The sequence below is a fragment of the Carlito syrichta genome, unplaced genomic scaffold (assembly GCF_000164805.1).
Source record: "Carlito syrichta isolate Samal-C Ts95f unplaced genomic scaffold, Tarsius_syrichta-2.0.1 Scaffold308755, whole genome shotgun sequence".
Lineage (NCBI taxonomy): Eukaryota > Metazoa > Chordata > Mammalia > Primates > Tarsiidae > Carlito > Carlito syrichta.
In genome coordinates this window covers 348183-365802 of record NW_007252851.1, presented here as the reverse complement: position 1 = coordinate 365802, position 17620 = coordinate 348183, and the positions used below count along the sequence as shown (strand labels likewise).

The window sequence follows — 17620 nt, the reverse complement described above, 5'->3', positions numbered from 1 at the left end:
GTTATCTTTTAAGGTTCTGGAGGTACAGGGTAATTTTCACTAACAGTAAATATTAACCTAAAACCTCACTTGCAACTTTAGGGAATAGAGAGATTTTATGTCTTCCATTGAAAAATTGTGTCCTAATTGGGTGGCTTTGACTGGAAATACTTCTAGATGGAAATACATATACAGAGGGTGCCAAAAAGATGTATACAATGTATACACATTTCAAGAAAGGAAAAAACTATATTAAAATTGCAATACTCAATATATACTGATAAAAGATGAATACAAGTCATGTTTGACTTCTGCAATTACGAGAGGTGCTCAAAGTGGTTACTAGCAGCCTCCAGACACTGGATTACAGCAAACTACTGCAGGACTTGTTGCTGTGTGAGGCCTCCTGAATCTTCCCTTGCGCATATCACACACAGAATCATGCATCTCAAACTTATCACAGATTTGTGCGGTTGTTAGGCGTGTTGGAGGTTCTATTGCATACTCACACCTCCATTGTTGTACTTCCACAACATTTCCAAATTTCAAATACCACTTCAGAATGGTCTTGCTCCCCGAATGACAACCATGCCTCCGCCATTTTCTTTGTCCTGTCTGTTGCATGATGACACTTGCATTCATTTGATTAACACCATCTTTTGAGGGAATGTCATACTACATGTTGCTACTGTAATTCAATTCAGCTTCGAAAAGTAATACATAGATAACATCTTTTAAAATGTGTATACATTTTTTTGGCACCACTAGTATTTGAGAACTGGGAATGTCAAGCTTTGAAATGATAACCGAGAGGTATGGTTAATAGTTGGTAAATAGAGAAAGAGGAATATTTAAGCTTAAGTTCATAATAAAAGCTTCCATGATCCCTTAACATTGGAACAGTGGATAACCTAATTAATGAATAGCAGGTAAATGTTATGTGAACATTTCTTAAAAGCCTGCATTTCATCAAATAAAATATCTCTAGATTTTACATATACATTCCCAGGAGGCTATCAGATTTAATATTTTAAAAGGAGTGAATAATTTTAGAATTACTAATAACATTCATGTATGGAAGAGAGGAGTAATGAAATATGCCAATTGAAGATTCTGTGGATCACTGCAGCATTTACTTTGCAAAAATTTCTCTTTTCCCCTAAGAGTTGGCTTGGAGCCTAATGGGATGGTTCGTTTTTCTCCAGGGCATTAGGTAAAGGCCATTCCTAGCAATAATATGTTGGACTTGATCTGATGTGGCAAGTCCTACCTTCTTGGAAGTAATGTATGCCTCTGGAACTAATGGGAAAACTTGGCATGGGAGTTAGAGCAACTATTCTTATCTCTCAAAATATCACAATTAATCACTTAGTGTAAAGTATCCTCATAGAAAGCATTTGTCCAGGATACCATTCTGCTTTTTGAATGTTACTTTTCTTGCTCTCACATAAAAGAGAGATTATATCATTTAAAAGTTACTCAAGATTTATTCTTAGATCTGCTAGCTTTGTTTAAGAGCTTTTCCAGAGGCAAAATGGTATTTCCTTTCTCTAAAAGAAAGTGGGTGGGAGGGTTTCCATTGATGAACTGAATATTTGGAATACTTGCATAAAACAGCAGAGTGTGTGGTAGACCAACTCGTATATGTTTTAAAAGAAAACATAAATTTCTTATTTTAAAAGACCTAATGGATTCTTTATTAATACAATCAATTGGTTAGGGAAACATAAAGAGTAAAGTGACTTTTAAGTGTATTTAGTGTATTTTTTTTTTTAAAGAAAGACTTCTCATTGGTAATAAAAGCCAATGATGATAAGCATGTGCCGAGCTAAACTATACCAAGATGTCTGGAGACAATAAGTTGGAGGAAACGCGTTGTATATTAAAGATAGAACAGTTAATCTGTTATTATGGTGAATTAAAGTTTAAATTGGTACATTTCTATAAAGTTGTAATCTGAGACATACTTTGTTTTTTATACAGATGACAATTTTTGGGGTTCTGTTTAAATTCTGGGCTCAGTTTTGTGAGTTTAGGAAGAACTTAACTGATGAAAATATTATGAGTGTTTTGGAGAGAAGAAAAGAATATAATAAGCAGAAGAAAAAGTTGGCAGTAATAGAAGACGAAAAATTTGGAAAGGTAAGACAAGACTAATTTTGGGTTTAATCAGACCTGTAAAAGGTATGTGATATGTGTGCATTATAGAAAAGTTTGGTTAAAATAAACACTGTTAACACTTTACCTTATTTGCTTTTTTTCCTCTTAAGAAATTTAACTGTGTTACAGATAGTGTAAAATCTCTTAACCCAACTGTAAGTTCCATTACCTGCCTATACTTAAGAGTAACCATTAAGTTTGGGATATATTCTTCTAGCCCTTTTTAAAGATAGTTTTTTATGCATGTGTGTGCACTCACAAACAATACAGAATACAATTTTGTGTATATTTTAACTTACATCAATGGTACTACATTGCATTGGTCTGCTTAGGCTGCCATAACAAAATACCACCGACTTGGTGGCTTAAACAACAGAAATTAATTTTCTCACAGTTCTGGAGGGTAGAGTCCCAGATTAAGATGCTAGCTGATTCAAACTGTGGTGAGGATCCTCTTCCTGGCTTGCAGTCAGCCTGCTTCTTGCTGTGTCTGCACATGCGAGGGACTTCATTTAATCTTCATTACCTCCCAAAGAAGCTTTCTCCCTATGCAGTCACACTGGAGGTTATAGCACTTCAGCATATGAATTGTGGGGGGAGGGGATTGTATGTTGAGGGGAGAGAATAAATGGTTTATGAATCTGTTGCACATCTTATGCTATATTATCTTTCTAAATCTTGCTTTTTAAACTCAGCTTTCTTTTAGTTCTACCCTTACTGCTATCCTTAGATCTAGTTTATCCCATTCAATTGTTGCATACTAGTTCATTATATGAATTAATATATTATTTTTAACTGTTGGGTATTTGTTTCCAATTTTTACCTTTGCAAACAGCATTATTACAGATAATATTTCTGTAGATGTCCTCATACTCACATGTATAAACATTTTTTTTGAATTACTGGGTAATAGAGTATGTGCATTTTTGTTTTTTGAGTGCTACCTTTTTTTTTTTTTTTTTTTTTTTGAGTTGAAGTCTCACTTTGTCACCCACACTGGAGTGCAGTGGCCGCTCCCGGCCACCACAGCCTTGACCTGCTGGGCTCTGGCAATCTTTCCGCCTTAGCCTTCTAAGTGGTTGGAACCACAGGCGAGTGCTACCACGCCCAGCTAATTTTTGATTTATTGTAGAGATGAGGGTGCGCCAAGTTGTCCAGACGGGTCTCGAACCCACGGGCTCAGGCAATCCACTCACCTCAGCCTCCCAAAACACTGGGATTACAAGCTGAGCCACCGAACCCGGCGAGTGCTATCTTTTTATTTTCCTTGTGAATGCATCAGTTTACATTCCTACCAGCAGTAAGTATGAGAATACCACTTTTCCTCATTTGATAGTCCTCATTTGATGTATTTGGCAATATTCATACTTTGAGATTTTTGCCAATCGATGATGACAAATGGTATTTCATCATGCTGATGCACTTATTTACATTTTTCTAATTTTAGCAAGGCGGAGCAACTTTTCACATGTTTACTTACTCTGGATTTCTTGTCATACTAGTTGCATATTGAGTTCCTTTGCCTGTTCTGGGAGTGGGAGATATTTGCCTTTTTCTTATTTTATTTTATTTTATTTTTTGAGTTGGAGTCTCACTCTGTTGCCCAGGCTCCAGTGTCCACCTGCTGGGCTCCGGCAATTCGTCTGCCTCACTTTTCCAAGTAACTGGAACTACAGGCATGTGCTACCACACCTGGCTAATTTTTTATTTGTTGTAGAGACGAGGTCTTGCAAAGTTGCCCGGGCTGGTCTCGAACCCACAGGCTCAGGCAATCCACTTGCCTTGGCCTCCCAAAGTACTGGGATTACAGTGCCTTTTTCTTATTGATTCCTAGGACTTATTTATGAGATCTAGATACTAATTCTTTTTTAAATTGTAGTTTATTTATTTAAAAAAATTTTTATTTTAAAGAAGTGGGGTACAATTCAGGGTTAGGTATACAAATGTTCATTATACAGGTATCCTTGTTGATATGGTGTTCTCCCTCCTCCCTGGCAGTTTCCCACTACTGCTAATCCCTTTCTCATTAGATACTAATTCTTTTGTTATAAGTGTTATGAGGATCTTCTCAGAGTCCATACCTTGCTTTCTTGCTTTACCACCAGGAGTGTATGAGAGCTAAAGTTTCTTTACACCCTTGCCAATATTTGGTATTATGGGTATGGAATGGTATTCCCCTAATTATTAATGACACTAAACATCTTTTTACATGCTTGCTTACCATTCTTATATCATTTTTAGTAAAATTGTTCAAACCTTTTGCCTAAGTTTTAAAAATCAGGTTGGTTATTGTCTTGCTGAGTTTTCATAATACTTTATATTTTCCGGATACAAGTCATCTATTAGATATGTGTTTTACAAATATTTTTCCTCAGGCTATAGCTTGATGTTTCATTTTCTTAGCAATGTATTTTAAGAGCAAATGTCTTATTTTTGGTAAGTGCAATTTAAAGATGTTTTATGGTTTGAACTTATTGTGTGCTATCTAAACTATCTTTGCCTAATCCAAAGTGACAGAGATTTTCTAGCTCTTTTTCTCCAGAAGTTTTCTGGTTTTGGCTCTTATGTTTAGATCTATAATCCATTTTAAAGTTAATTTGATATATGGTGTGACATAGGGGTCAAAGATATTTTTGGTTTGTTTTTTGCATATGGATATCCAATTGTTCAGGCACCACTGTTGAAAAGACTGTCTTACCTTACTGAATTACCTTGGCATTTTTATAAAATATCAGTTGACCATACTTAAGTAGTCTATTTCTGGATTCTCTATTTAACTCTATCTACCTTTCTATACTTAGGCCAAGACAGTCTTGAATATATAAATAAGAATAGTAGTCTAGTTACAATAAGTTTTGAAATAAGGAATTATAAGTTACAAGTTATCCATTTCTTCCATTTCCTTTTTCTGTTTTTCACTATCCTAGGTTCATTGTACTTTCACATAAATTTTAGAATCCGTTGGTATATTTCTTTAAAAAAAAAAAAATACCTGGTATTTGATCAGGAGTGTAATGAACCTTTGGATCAGTGTGGGGAGAACTGACATCCTGACAATATTGTATGTTCCATTCCATGAATGCAGTATGTCTATTTATTTAGTTCTTTAATTTCTTGCTTATTACAAAGTATTTTATATTCAAAATAATGCCATTGCTATGATATTTTAAAGTTTCAAATTCCAGATGATTATTTAGAATTATTTTTATCTTAAAATAATTAACATTCACTGGTAGTTGCAGATAAAGTACAGAGAGATCCCTTGAACCTTCCCCTCAATTTCCTCCAGTGGCTACCTCTTACGTTAACTATAGTACAATAATAAAGTAAGGAAATTGACCTGGGTACAATGCGTGGGCATTGCTCTGTGCTATGTTACCACATGTGTAGACTCATGTAAGCACTACTATGTTCAAGATATACTGCAAAGCCCTCCCTTGTGACAATAAGTCAAGTGAACTTCCTCAATTTATCTTTAATATAATTGCTGATATGTTAGGTCTTAAGTATGTTATTTTGGTTTTTCCCTTTGTTTTTTCATATTTCCCTTTCCTTTTTACTTCTTTCATTTGGATTACTTGAACATTTCTTAGAAATCCATTTTGTTGTATCTACAATTTTGTTTTTGTTTTTGTTTTTTAGAAAGCAGGATTTATTGAGAGAACAGAAAATCTCTCATAGTGGGAGGCGACCCGAAGGGGTTGCCCTACAATGGTTTTGAATGAATCTCTCTGATGAGATGTTTTAGTGATTGCATGATATTTATACAACTTACCATAGTCTGTTGATGTTGACATTTTATCAGTTTGAGTGGATTCTAGAAACTTTATCTCTCTTTAAGACCTTTACCCTCACCTGCTATCTTAAATATTTCCTCGACATGTATTGAAAAAAACCTTGGACAATTTTATGATTTTTTGCATCAATCATCAAACACAAATTAGAAAACTCAAAGGGATAAGAAAAGTCTATATATTTACCCATATTTTTGCGCTTTCCATTTTTCTTCCTTTTTGATGTTCTGAGATTTCTCCTTTTATCTTCTCCTTTCCCTGTAGGTAAGGTATTGTTTCTAGCTTACTACTTTCAATATTTTTTTCTTTTTCTTTAGTCTTTGGGATTTTGATTATGATACCTCAGGTGTGTGATTTCTTTGGGTTTATTCTGTTGAGCACTGCCCAGCTTCTTGAGTCTGTAGATTTATCTCTTCTGCCAAGTTTGAGGAAGGGAATTTGTACAAAATATATATACTTTCTTCCTGATCCATATATATTATTTATTGCATATCATGTATCATTTATATGAACACACATTTATATGGATAAGGAAGTATATGGACATTTATATAAATCTCTCTCTCTATCACATATACGCATATACAAATATATATTTAGTCAAATCTCCTCTCCCTTGGGCAGCTTAAATCTTCATTTCTGAGAGAGTTTTGTCTTTCTTCATTTTTTTCTAGGTTCAGTTAACTGTCATTTTATGTTTTTCTTTTTTATATTTTTTGTCCTGTTCTGCCATTAATTTCCACATTTATGATTTGGAGTATTATTTCATATATGTAAGTGTTTATGTAAAGATATTTAATTCATTTGGGGCTCTTTTATCATAGCATTTTTCTGATTCATGGTTGGATTTCTTAGAAAGTATAGTTATTAACTAAAATGTTGGAATTCTCCTTTTCTGTTTTATTCTTACAGTAGTTTTATATAGTTACCACCTGACATTTTCTGCTCATTTTGAAATGTCTTTTATTTTCCTGAAGTATCAATAATAGGGATGTGGAATAGTCATTATAATAGTCATAATAGTTATAATTCTACATGATATAAGACATAATATAAGCATTGTCCCAACCACTGGATGGGAGGGTACATTGATACATTCCTTTTAACTGATAAGTTGATCTTATCCAGTAAGTTTAATGATGTACATGTCCTTCAACCTAGCACACACATGAGGGGGACCCAAAAAAACCTGGAATTTATTTATTTTAAAAATTGTGTATTCTTACATGTTTAAACTTCAACCACCTTCCAGTAATCACCATTTGTTGCATTATACCTATCAAGACACTTTTGCCACTGCTCAAAACAGTTTTTGGACATGTCTATTTCGATGCCTTTTCGTGCTTCTGCCATTTTTTTCTTTCACCTCTTCCACATAAGTAAAACGTTTCCCTTTCAAGACTTTTTTTCATCAGAAGAAGCAAAAAGTTGCTCTGGGGAGAGATTGAGTGAACGGGAAGGGTAGGGCACAGGGGACATACTGTTTTTGATCAAAAACTGCTGGCACTCAGCGCAGTGTAGGCAGGTGTGCTTATAAATCACCCATCATGAAATGGGTAAACACGTTGAAAAAATCCCCACCCCCCAAAAAAAATTCACTGAAGTGGAATGCAGCCTCCCACAACAACACTAGCTGGTACACTGATGCTGATGGGTTTCTAGAACACTAACCTGGGGGGGAAGCCTGAACTACAAGGGGCCTGCCCTCCAAAAGATAATTCCATTTTTTTGGAGGAGCATCCCTCATATATAACACACACACATTGTATATACACCCATTAAAGTAATTCGCGTGCACACACACACACACACACACACACACACACACGCAAACACTACACTAGAGCATATATTGCTACCATGTTTTCAATAGCAAAAAGCAGGTAACTGTCCAAATGCCCATTAATAGTAGATTAGATCAATAAACTCATACAGTGAAATACTATGCTATGGTGAAAAGAAAATAAACTATAACTACAAGAATAAACTTGGATGAATATAAGTCTAATGTTGAGCGAAAAAGTTTCAAAAGAATAGAAGCAGTCAGTTCTACTTGTATAACATTCAAAATCACACCAACCGATACTAACATGCTAAACTATAAAAAAGAATAAGGACAGGGCATGGTGGCTCACGCCTGTAATACCAACACTTTGGGAGGGCAAGGCAGGAGGATTGCTTAAACTCAGGAGTTCAAGACCCGCCTAGGCAACATAGTGAGACCTGTCTCTACAAAAAAAAAAAAAAAAATTAGCCAGGCAGAGTGGTATGCACCTGTAGTCCCAGCTACTTAGGAGACTGAGACAGAAGGATCACCTGGGCCCAGGAGGTTGAGGCTGTGGTGAACCATGATTGTGCCACTGCACTCAGCCTGGGCAACAGAGTGAGTCCCCAACTCATAACAAAACAAAACAAAAAACAAGGTAAAGGAATAATAAACACATAGAATTCAGTATCATGGTTACCTTTGTAGGTCAGGGTCAGGTGGAGATGGAAGATGGGATTGGAGAGTGACTCAAAGGGGATCAAAGTTACTGGTATTTTATTTCTTGAGTTTTGATGGTGTTTTCATTATTCATATCTTAAGTATATGTTAAATATTTTTGTGTTTATTTAATAATTTTTCATATGATTGATAACTATAGAGCAAATAGATCAGACTTGTGGAAGTTCATCTCTGGCTGATGTTTTATGTTATCTGGAGGTTGAGGGTATTTCCAGTGTAGAATGGGAATCAGGAAAAGCATAGGCGCCAGAAAATAGGAGGGCGTACCTATAAAAGCTTGCTTCTCTTGGGTCAGTTCTTCAAAATGTGGCTTCATATAGCTTTTGTGAATGTGTATGAATTCTGTAACCATGGGGCACAGTCATATTTACAGATATTAAATAAATCATACCATTAAAGTTAAATATGATTATTTTTGATAATTTAATTTTTTTTCACACTCACCTGCCAACAGTTTAGGTGATAAATAACTAATCAAATAATGCCAAATCTGATTTTCCCCTCACACCAACTGTGCATCTAGCCCAATCTATGTATTCCAACAAGGAATAGAGTTCATTAAATGAAAATCTTCCCATAAACCTTCTCCAGTCCCTTGAGGCAAGTTCACAGGGTGCAAGAATGTGATCCTAGGTTTGTAGGCTCAGGAAAGCTTTTCCAAAAGACATTGGAAGAATGTATTTAGGGGGAAAAATAAAATATTGTCTAACTTATTTGTGCTTGGAGCTCTTCTCTGATTCTACCTGTGGTCCTATGAATAGCTCCACTGATCAGATGAGTCTGCTAATGTAGCTTAAGTAGCCTCTCAGCAGAGCTTCCCATGCTAATCCTTTTCTTCCTTCTTTCATAAGACGTTTATGGATCATCCACTACATATAGTGCCTATGCTGGGTGCTAGGGGCATGGATCTCATTTACATATAGTGTAAGAGTAGATAGACACACATAGACAGTTAACCATAAAAGTTTTATAGTCAAAAAAATCTTTGGGATCACAGAAAATGAGCAATTAATTATTTGGGGGGAAGAGGGGAGAGACTTCATAGAATACATTTCATTTCATCTTAAAAGTAGGATTTTAGCAAATAGTTCTGTATATGTATTTCTTGAATGAATTAATGTAGAAGTGAGGAGGATATAAAGATCTCTTACTGTACCCCAAGCTCTGAAAAGAACTTCACAGCTCTCTTAGTCTCAAGTATTTTCTATTTGCTTAGCTATATGACAAGTATATTATATGAAAGTTGGGACATATGGTGTGATTGCAATAGAGAAAAGACTTAAATTGCTACTTCTCTGGAAAATCCTGAATTTATGTTTTATCATCCATATTATACTTAGGTTATGGAATTGCAAATGTCTTTAGTTGGTCTTTTCACTAATCTATATCTATTAACTGGGAATTACTAACAGGGTTAGGTACACATATTGACAATTGAAAAGCAACCCTTTTATAGAGTGAATACTAAAGAAGAAAAGGAATTCTGCTTTTGAATATTCTTATTATATGCAATAAGCATATTGTTATCACTTATTAGTAGCTGCAGATTTCACACATGCATTTATTTTAACATGGAAAATTTAAAGAAGACCGATATAGTAGCCAATGTTTGTTTCAAAATGTTATTGTCAATGAAGAGACTGTAGTGAACCATGAGGAAATGCTAGAAAAATGCATGAAGGAAGCCTATGAGTATAAAAATGGATGCTCTAAAAAAAAAAAATCCGTTTCACTGTGAAAAGCATTGGATTTCTGTAGGTAACCACAAGCACGACTCATAGCTTTCTGAGCTTCAACTTCACCTATCAACTAATGGTGATAATATTAATCTTACATGATTGAGAGGAGTTAATTGACATGATGTGTATAAAAGACCTATGTAAGCTATTCCACTGTAAGTGCAAGGTATTATTTGATCATTTGATCTGAGACAGTACAGCATAGTGTATAGAAGTACAGTGTGTAGAATCAGGTTCCCTGGTTTTGAATCCTGGCCTCACCACTTACTAATTCTGTTGTCTTTGGCAAACCATTCACAAGCACAATGCATGTCATAAAGTAAATGTTAGTTATTAATAGTATAGCAGTAGTTGTCCTTTTTAATAACAAAGATAATATCAAATACCTATATTCTCCACTTTTTTTTTTTAATGGCACTGCTGCTCTGTTCCTCTACGTGACACCCTTAAGACAATGCAGTTTTTGTCCTCCACTTTTTATTCTTATTAAGTAATCAAATGTAGCCAGGTAATCTGAAGAAAGTTATGAGAGAAGAAGAGAATCTCATGAAAAAGTTTCATCTAGTTTAATATCTGTACTTAAAATGAACAGCGAGAAGTTCATTAACAAAGGATCACAATGATTTAACTAAATAAAAATGCTAATCATTTGCACAAGTGGGGTGGTGGGTACACTTAAAGCCCAGAGTTCTTTACCACTGTACAGTGCACCAAAAACCAGTTGTACTTTCAAAAGCTGTTGAGATAAAAAAGATAGTAAATAAAAAATTTTAAATGGCAAAAATATACAAGGTTAAAAGATAAATTGGGAAACAAAATGTGTGATATAAGTTGTAAAAATAAATCAGAAAAAAAAGATACTCAATAGAAAATCGGTTAAAGAGCATTAACAGGCAATTCAAAGAAGAAATATAAGTGAGTAAGAGCATTAAAAGATGTTCAACCTTGCTAATAACCAAAGACATAAAGACTGGCAAAGAAGAAAGTAAGGGCAGTACCCAATGTTGACTGAGGGTATGAGAAAAAGGCATAAAAGTTCATATATTATTGGAGAAAAAGTAAGATGGTACTTTTTAATGAAGTACCATTTTAAAGGCAGTTCAACAACATATATTGTTTAAAATGTCCATTCTTTCTCATCAGACAATACACTTTTAGAAATTTATTCTAAAGGAGAGAATAATAAAGATGCACAAAGATGTATGTACATAGCATCATTTATAATAGTAAAAAGTTGGAAATGACCTAAATTTCTTATAGGAGGCATTCATTAAATCATCTATGGTATATCCCTTTACTAGAATATTAACTACTGAAAATGATGATCCAGTTTTTTTATTATTTTTATTTTAAAGATGTGGGGTACAATTCAGGTTTAGGTATACAAATGTTAATTATGCAGGTACCCTTGTTGATGAGGTGTGTCCCTCCCTCCCCTAGCAGTTTCCCTCAACTGCCAATCCCACCCCCGCCCCCGGCAGTTTCCCACTACTGCCAATCCCTTTCTTATAGTATTATGATAATTGTCCAAGGTCTGCTTATGAGTGAAAACATATGATACTCTGTTCTTTGTTTCTGTGATAGATCACTGAGTATGATCAACTCTAAATCCATCCAAGTTGCTGCAAAGTCCATATGTTTTGTCCTCTATGGCCACATAATATTTCATTGTGTGTATGTGCCACATTTTTTTAATCCAGTCCTGCTTCAATGGGCAGCACGGTTGGTTCCATGTTTTTGTTATTGTGAATAGAGCTGCAACAAACATGCATGTGCAGGTATCTTTTTTGTAGAATGACTTGAGTTCCTCTGGGTATATTCCCAATAGGAAGATTGCTGGGCCATATGTATGGTCAATTTCTAGTTCTTTCAGAAATCACCACACTGTCTTCCAAAGAGGCTGCACTAGTTTGCATTCCCACCAGCAGTGTGGAAGTGTTCCTTTTTCTCCACATCCTCGCCAGCATCTGTTTTTTGTTTTATTAATCATGGCCATTCTCAGTGGGGATAGGTGGTATCTCATTGTGGTTTTGATTTGCATTTCTCTGATGATGAGTGAAGCTGAGCACTTTTTCATGTGTCTGTTGGCTGCCCATATATCTTCTTTTGAGAAGTTTCTATTCATGTCTTTTGCCCACTTTTTAATGGGGCTGTTTGTTTGTTTGTTTTTCCCCTTAGGCAAATTTGAGGTCCTTGTAGTTCCTAGATGTTCAGCCTTTGTCAGATATACAGTTGGCAAATATTTTTTCCCATTCTGTGGGCTGTCTCCCTCCTCTCTTGATGGTTTCTTTCGCTTTGCAGAAGCTCTTTAGTTTGATGAGTTCCCACTTGTCTATCATATTTCTTTAGGTATGGGCACTTAGGGTTCTGAACAGGAATTGGTTGCTGGTTCCAATTTCCATAAGGGTGCCTCCTGAGTTTTCTAAGATTCTTATAGTTTGAGGTTTTACGTTTCGATCTTTGATCGATTTAGAGTTAATTTTTGTATATGATGTTAGGTAGAGGTCCTGTTTCAATCTTCTGCATGTGATCAACCAGTTTTCCCAACACCATTTACTGAATAGGTTCTCCTCTCTCCAGTGGTTGCTGTTGGAGACTTTGTCAAAGATGAGTTGGTTGAGAAATTGAGGCTTTGCTTCTGGAATCATTATCCTGCTCCATTGGTCTATATGCCTGTTCTTGTACCAATACCAGGCTGTTTTGATTACTGTAGCCTTATAGTAAAGTTTGAAGTCTGAAAGTGTGACACCTCCTGATTTGTTTCTCTTGCTAAGGATTGTTTTGGCTATTAGTGGTCATTTATGTTTCCATATGAATTTCTGTATTGTCATTTCCAGATCTGAGAAGAATGATGTTGGTAACTTAATGGATATTGCGTTGAATCTGTAGATTGCCTTTGGTAGGATGGACATTTTAACAATGTTGATTCTTCCTATCCATGAGCATAGAATATTTTTCCATTTGTTTGTGTCTTCTTGGATTTCTTTGAGCAGTGTTTTGTAGTTTGATGATCCAGTTTATCCATTTTATTATTCGTCACATCTTTGAGTATATGACTATTCATCCGTTGAAAATGGTGACTTAATTTATTAATTTCTTCATCTAACAAATATTTGAGTGCTTACTCTGTGGCATACACTGTTCTACAAGTGGATATACAGTGGTAAATAATACAAAGACCCAGCTTACATTTCACTTCTATAGTATTCCCATCGAAACATTTTCATAGCATATTTTGCATGAAAAATCAGATTTTAAAGGAGAAAATTTAGTTAGATTCCATTTGCATAAAATTTATGTAATAAAATATAAAAGTTAAAATTATGGATCTAAAATTATGGATTTCCCTAGTGAGAAATCCGAATTGGTATTCATGAAAATATCTCTAGTGGTTTTTCTTGGATACTAGAATTTGATTTTTACATTCAGCTTCATCACTTTTCATGTTTATATTAGCATGAGATACAATTAAAGATCAAAATAGGAGACTGTCCTGTTAGTAATACTGACTTGATGAAACCTCAAGTGTAGCTCTTGGCATGAAATATTGTCATATGATGTTGCAACTCCTTACTTATAAGTTTATATTAACGTAGCAGTATCCCTTTTTTGAATAATTTACTTTAATATGATTACAGGATGGACTCAAACAATATGCAAGTACTTCAATGTCTGCTACCAAAACTGTTTTAGTCAGTGATTCCATCCTAGGTCTGCAAGCTTACAGCCGACAGGTAAGCAAGTCACAGCTCACTTCCTCTCTAGAGCATTGAATAGTGGAATGCAATAACTCATTCATTGTACAGCACTAGAGATGTGGTTTGCTTGAAAATGAGGTGAAATTATAATACTAGGAGAGATCGGAAGGGAATCTTCTTCAGCCTCCAGAGAACACTCAAATTTTAGAGAATCCTGGGCAATATAACCAAGGAAAATAACTTCTTGATACACATGAAGAAGATTTAAGTTGCAGAAGTTGACGTGACTACCTTATTGGAAAAGGAAATATGCCAGAAATAGTATAATAGAGAACAAAATTAAAAATATATATAGGTTGTTATATTCTTGGGTTAAAAGATAATAGAAGAATGTCAAATGCTTACTTTCAATTTTTTAATTATTTGAAGTGACTATAAAATTGCCCACACAGAACCACTGACTAACACATTTATAGTTTCTCTGTTTATATCTACATTTATAACTAGCACATTACTATCACTTTCCTATAATTTCATAAATTTAATTTGTACCCATTTTTGATGACTTGTATTGAAAGCCATGTGCACCTTAGGATAATATTAACTCAAGAGATAAGCTTTTTGGCATTTAGGAATGTCAAATTCAGTCACTTGACGAGATAACTGGTAGCTTTTATTGAGAGAAGATAAATAGCCAATTTTGTGGAATCATTTACTAAAAGAGATATCTGAAAACATATGATTCCTAATACATAATGTCATTCGGAAATATATTCATTAGTAAATGACTAGCATTAAATTTCAGAAACACAGTATAAAAATAAACGGGTAATTGTGCAGTTAAGATACCATGCTTTGATCTTTGCTCTGTCATAAGTCAGTATTACATAATTTCCTTTGAGCCTGTTACCTTTTTTTTTTTTTTGAGTTGGAGTCTTACTCTGTCGCCCAGACTGGAGTGCAGTGGCCGCTCCCGGCCACCGCAGCCTCGACCTGCTGGGCTCCGGATCCTTCCGCCTCAGCCTTCCGAGTAGCCGGAATTACAGGCATGTGCTACCACACCCGGCTGACTTTTTTTGATTTATTGTAGAGATGAGGTCTCGCTGCCCAGGCGGGTCTCGAACCCGCGGGCTCAGGCAATCCACTCACCTCCGCCTCCCAAAGGCACGGGATTACAGGCTGAGCCACCGAGCCCGGCTGCCTGTTACCTTTTAAAGAGAGAGAGAAAGAAAGGGATGAAGATGATGATGATATCCTGTCATCATAAACTAAAAACTAAAGAGCTTTTGGAAACAAAGATGTTTTATAAATATATAGGTTATTTTTATTACTATTTAAAGTATACATGTTGAATTACTTTAGCAATTTGTAAAATAATAATACATTGACATTTTGTAAATGTGGATGCCCTGTACAGTTGTCCCTCAGTATCTTCTGGGGAATGGTTCCAGAACTCCCTGCGGGTACCTAAATCTGAGAATGCTCAAGTTCCTGATATAAAATGACATAGTATTTGCAGATAACGTATGCACGTCTTTCCATATACTTGAAGTCATCTCTTGATTACTTATAATACCTAATACAATGTAAATGCCTTATAAATAGTTGTTATACTATTTTGTTTTTATTTGTATTATTTTTATTGTTGTATTATTATCTTTTATTGATTTAAAAATATTTTGATCATTGAATTTGTGGACGTGGAACACGTGGATGCAGAAGGCTGACAGTATATGCATTTGTTTCAGATAGATTTTATACATTGAAGAATTGTAATCCAAATGTAAAATTAATTACCCTGTCCCTAAAATGTGGATCTTTGCTAAGCATCCAAATTCATAATCAAATTCAATATATAAAGTTGACTGAGTAGCTGTCATGATATCTGTAAAGCTTTTGTTGACATTGTGTCACAGAAAAATAGCATATCACTACCATCACATCCCTATCAACCTTCCAACCAAGGAATTTTAAAATGTTGTCAAGGCTATAGAAAACAATTACCAGCCCAGCTCGGTGGCTCAGCCTGTAATCCCGCGCCTTTGGGAGGCTGAGGTGAGTGGATTGCCTGAGCCCGCGGGTTCGAGACCCTCCTGGGCAGCGAGACCTCATCTCTACAATAAATCAAGATATCAGCCGGGCATGGTAGCGCATGCCTGTAATTCCAACTACTTGGAAGGCTGAGGCAGAAGGGTTACTGGAGCCCAGCAGGTCGAGGCTGCGGTGGCCGGGAGCGGCCACTGCACTCCAGTCTGGGCGACAGAGTGAGACTCCAACTCAAAAAAAAAAAAAAAAGAAAACAATTACCTTTACTTCATTATAAATATTCTTATGAAAATGGACTAAGGTATATTGATAATAATTTGTGGTGCCCAGTTAAAAAATTACATGGTAAGTTCAGTCTGTGAAAATGTATGCTTTTGTAAACTTATGTGCGCTTTTCTTTTTGTATGTTATACTTTAATTAAAAGTTTAAATGAAAGGACTGATAGAAGTCATCTTGTTTATTTCCTGAGGCAAACATGTCAAGAATTAACTTTGAAAATTGCATTTTTAGCCAACAGCGTGCTACTCAAAGTACATAGAAGCCTTAGAACAGGAGAGAATTCTTCTTAAAATACAAGAAGATCTGGAAAAAAGGTTATTTACAGGTAATTTTTGCTTTTTGCTTACACGGTTGCTTTGTTGTCTTCCATCACAGATTAATTAATTAATTAGAGCAATTTGCCAATGATTACTTCACTGTTTTTTTCTTTCTTTTTTTGTTTTTGTTTTTTGAGTTGGAGTCTCACTCTGTCGCCCAGACTGGAGTGCAGTGGCCGCTCCCGGCCTCCGCAGCCTCGACCTGCTGGGCTCTGGTTATCCTTCCACCTCAACCTTCCAAGTAGCCGGAATTACAGGCATGCGTTACCACACCCGGCTGATTTTTTGATTTATTGTAGAGATGAGGTCTCGCTGCCCAGGCGGTTCTCAAACCCGCGGGCTCAGACAATCCACTCACCTCAGCCTCCCAAAGGCGCGGGATTACAGGCTGAGCCACCGAGCCCGGCGGTTTTTTTCTTATTTCTCTTATTTCTGTGCAGGTGTATCTGCATCTACCACAAATTTTAAGCCTACTGCTTCAACTATGTCTTTGCGAAAGAATTGGTCTTTCTACAACAGCCTGAGTGAGTTTCCAATGATAGTCTACCTTCAGTTCTTTCTTTCTTATTGTTGAATTCTGCTCTTCCCGGCTATCCAGAATATAGAGGGAGGAAGGAATGAGGACTGACTTCCCCACATTGTTCTGACCCCCAAATTAGGAGAATTTCTGTGTGTACATGTGTATGTGTGTATTTCTGGCCTCTCAGTCTCTGTCTTCTCTCCTTTACCGAGGAGGAAAGATTAAGAAATGTACCTAAAACTGCATCTCTTTTCCAGAGTGACAGCATTCATGCGAGTGTTTACATCTTGCTGCTAAGAGGTGAGACGTAGATCATAGTCTGAGTTGGTCGGTTCCACCTATGTCTCTTCCATGCACACATTCATGTACGTGCACATCAGCACACGAGCATACACATAAACCTCATACACACACACACACACACACACACACACACACACACACACACATATCACACAACACCACATACATACATGCCCCTCTAACAAATCAAGAGGTAGGAAAGCCTTGCCTCCCTCTTGGATGCCACAGTATTTTTTTTTTTTTTTGAGAAAGCGGGATTTATTGAGAGGACAGAAAAG

The 17620-nt window shown here is 35.8% G+C and overlaps 1 protein-coding gene across 1 annotated transcript in view; it reads left to right on the top strand.

The window, feature by feature from the left end:
- RGS22 (regulator of G protein signaling 22) overlaps positions 1–17620 on the top strand; it is a 139536-nt gene that overhangs the window by 120990 nt on the left and 926 nt on the right. Inside the window, exons 23-27 of the mRNA XM_021716336.1 lie at positions 1963–2121; positions 13817–13912; positions 16434–16527; positions 16960–17043; positions 17297–17339. Coding sequence (XP_021572011.1) covers positions 1963–2121; positions 13817–13912; positions 16434–16527; positions 16960–17043; positions 17297–17301 — 438 coding nt within the window. The 3' untranslated portion in view covers positions 17302–17339. The remainder of the gene's footprint in view (positions 1–1962; positions 2122–13816; positions 13913–16433; positions 16528–16959; positions 17044–17296; positions 17340–17620) is intronic.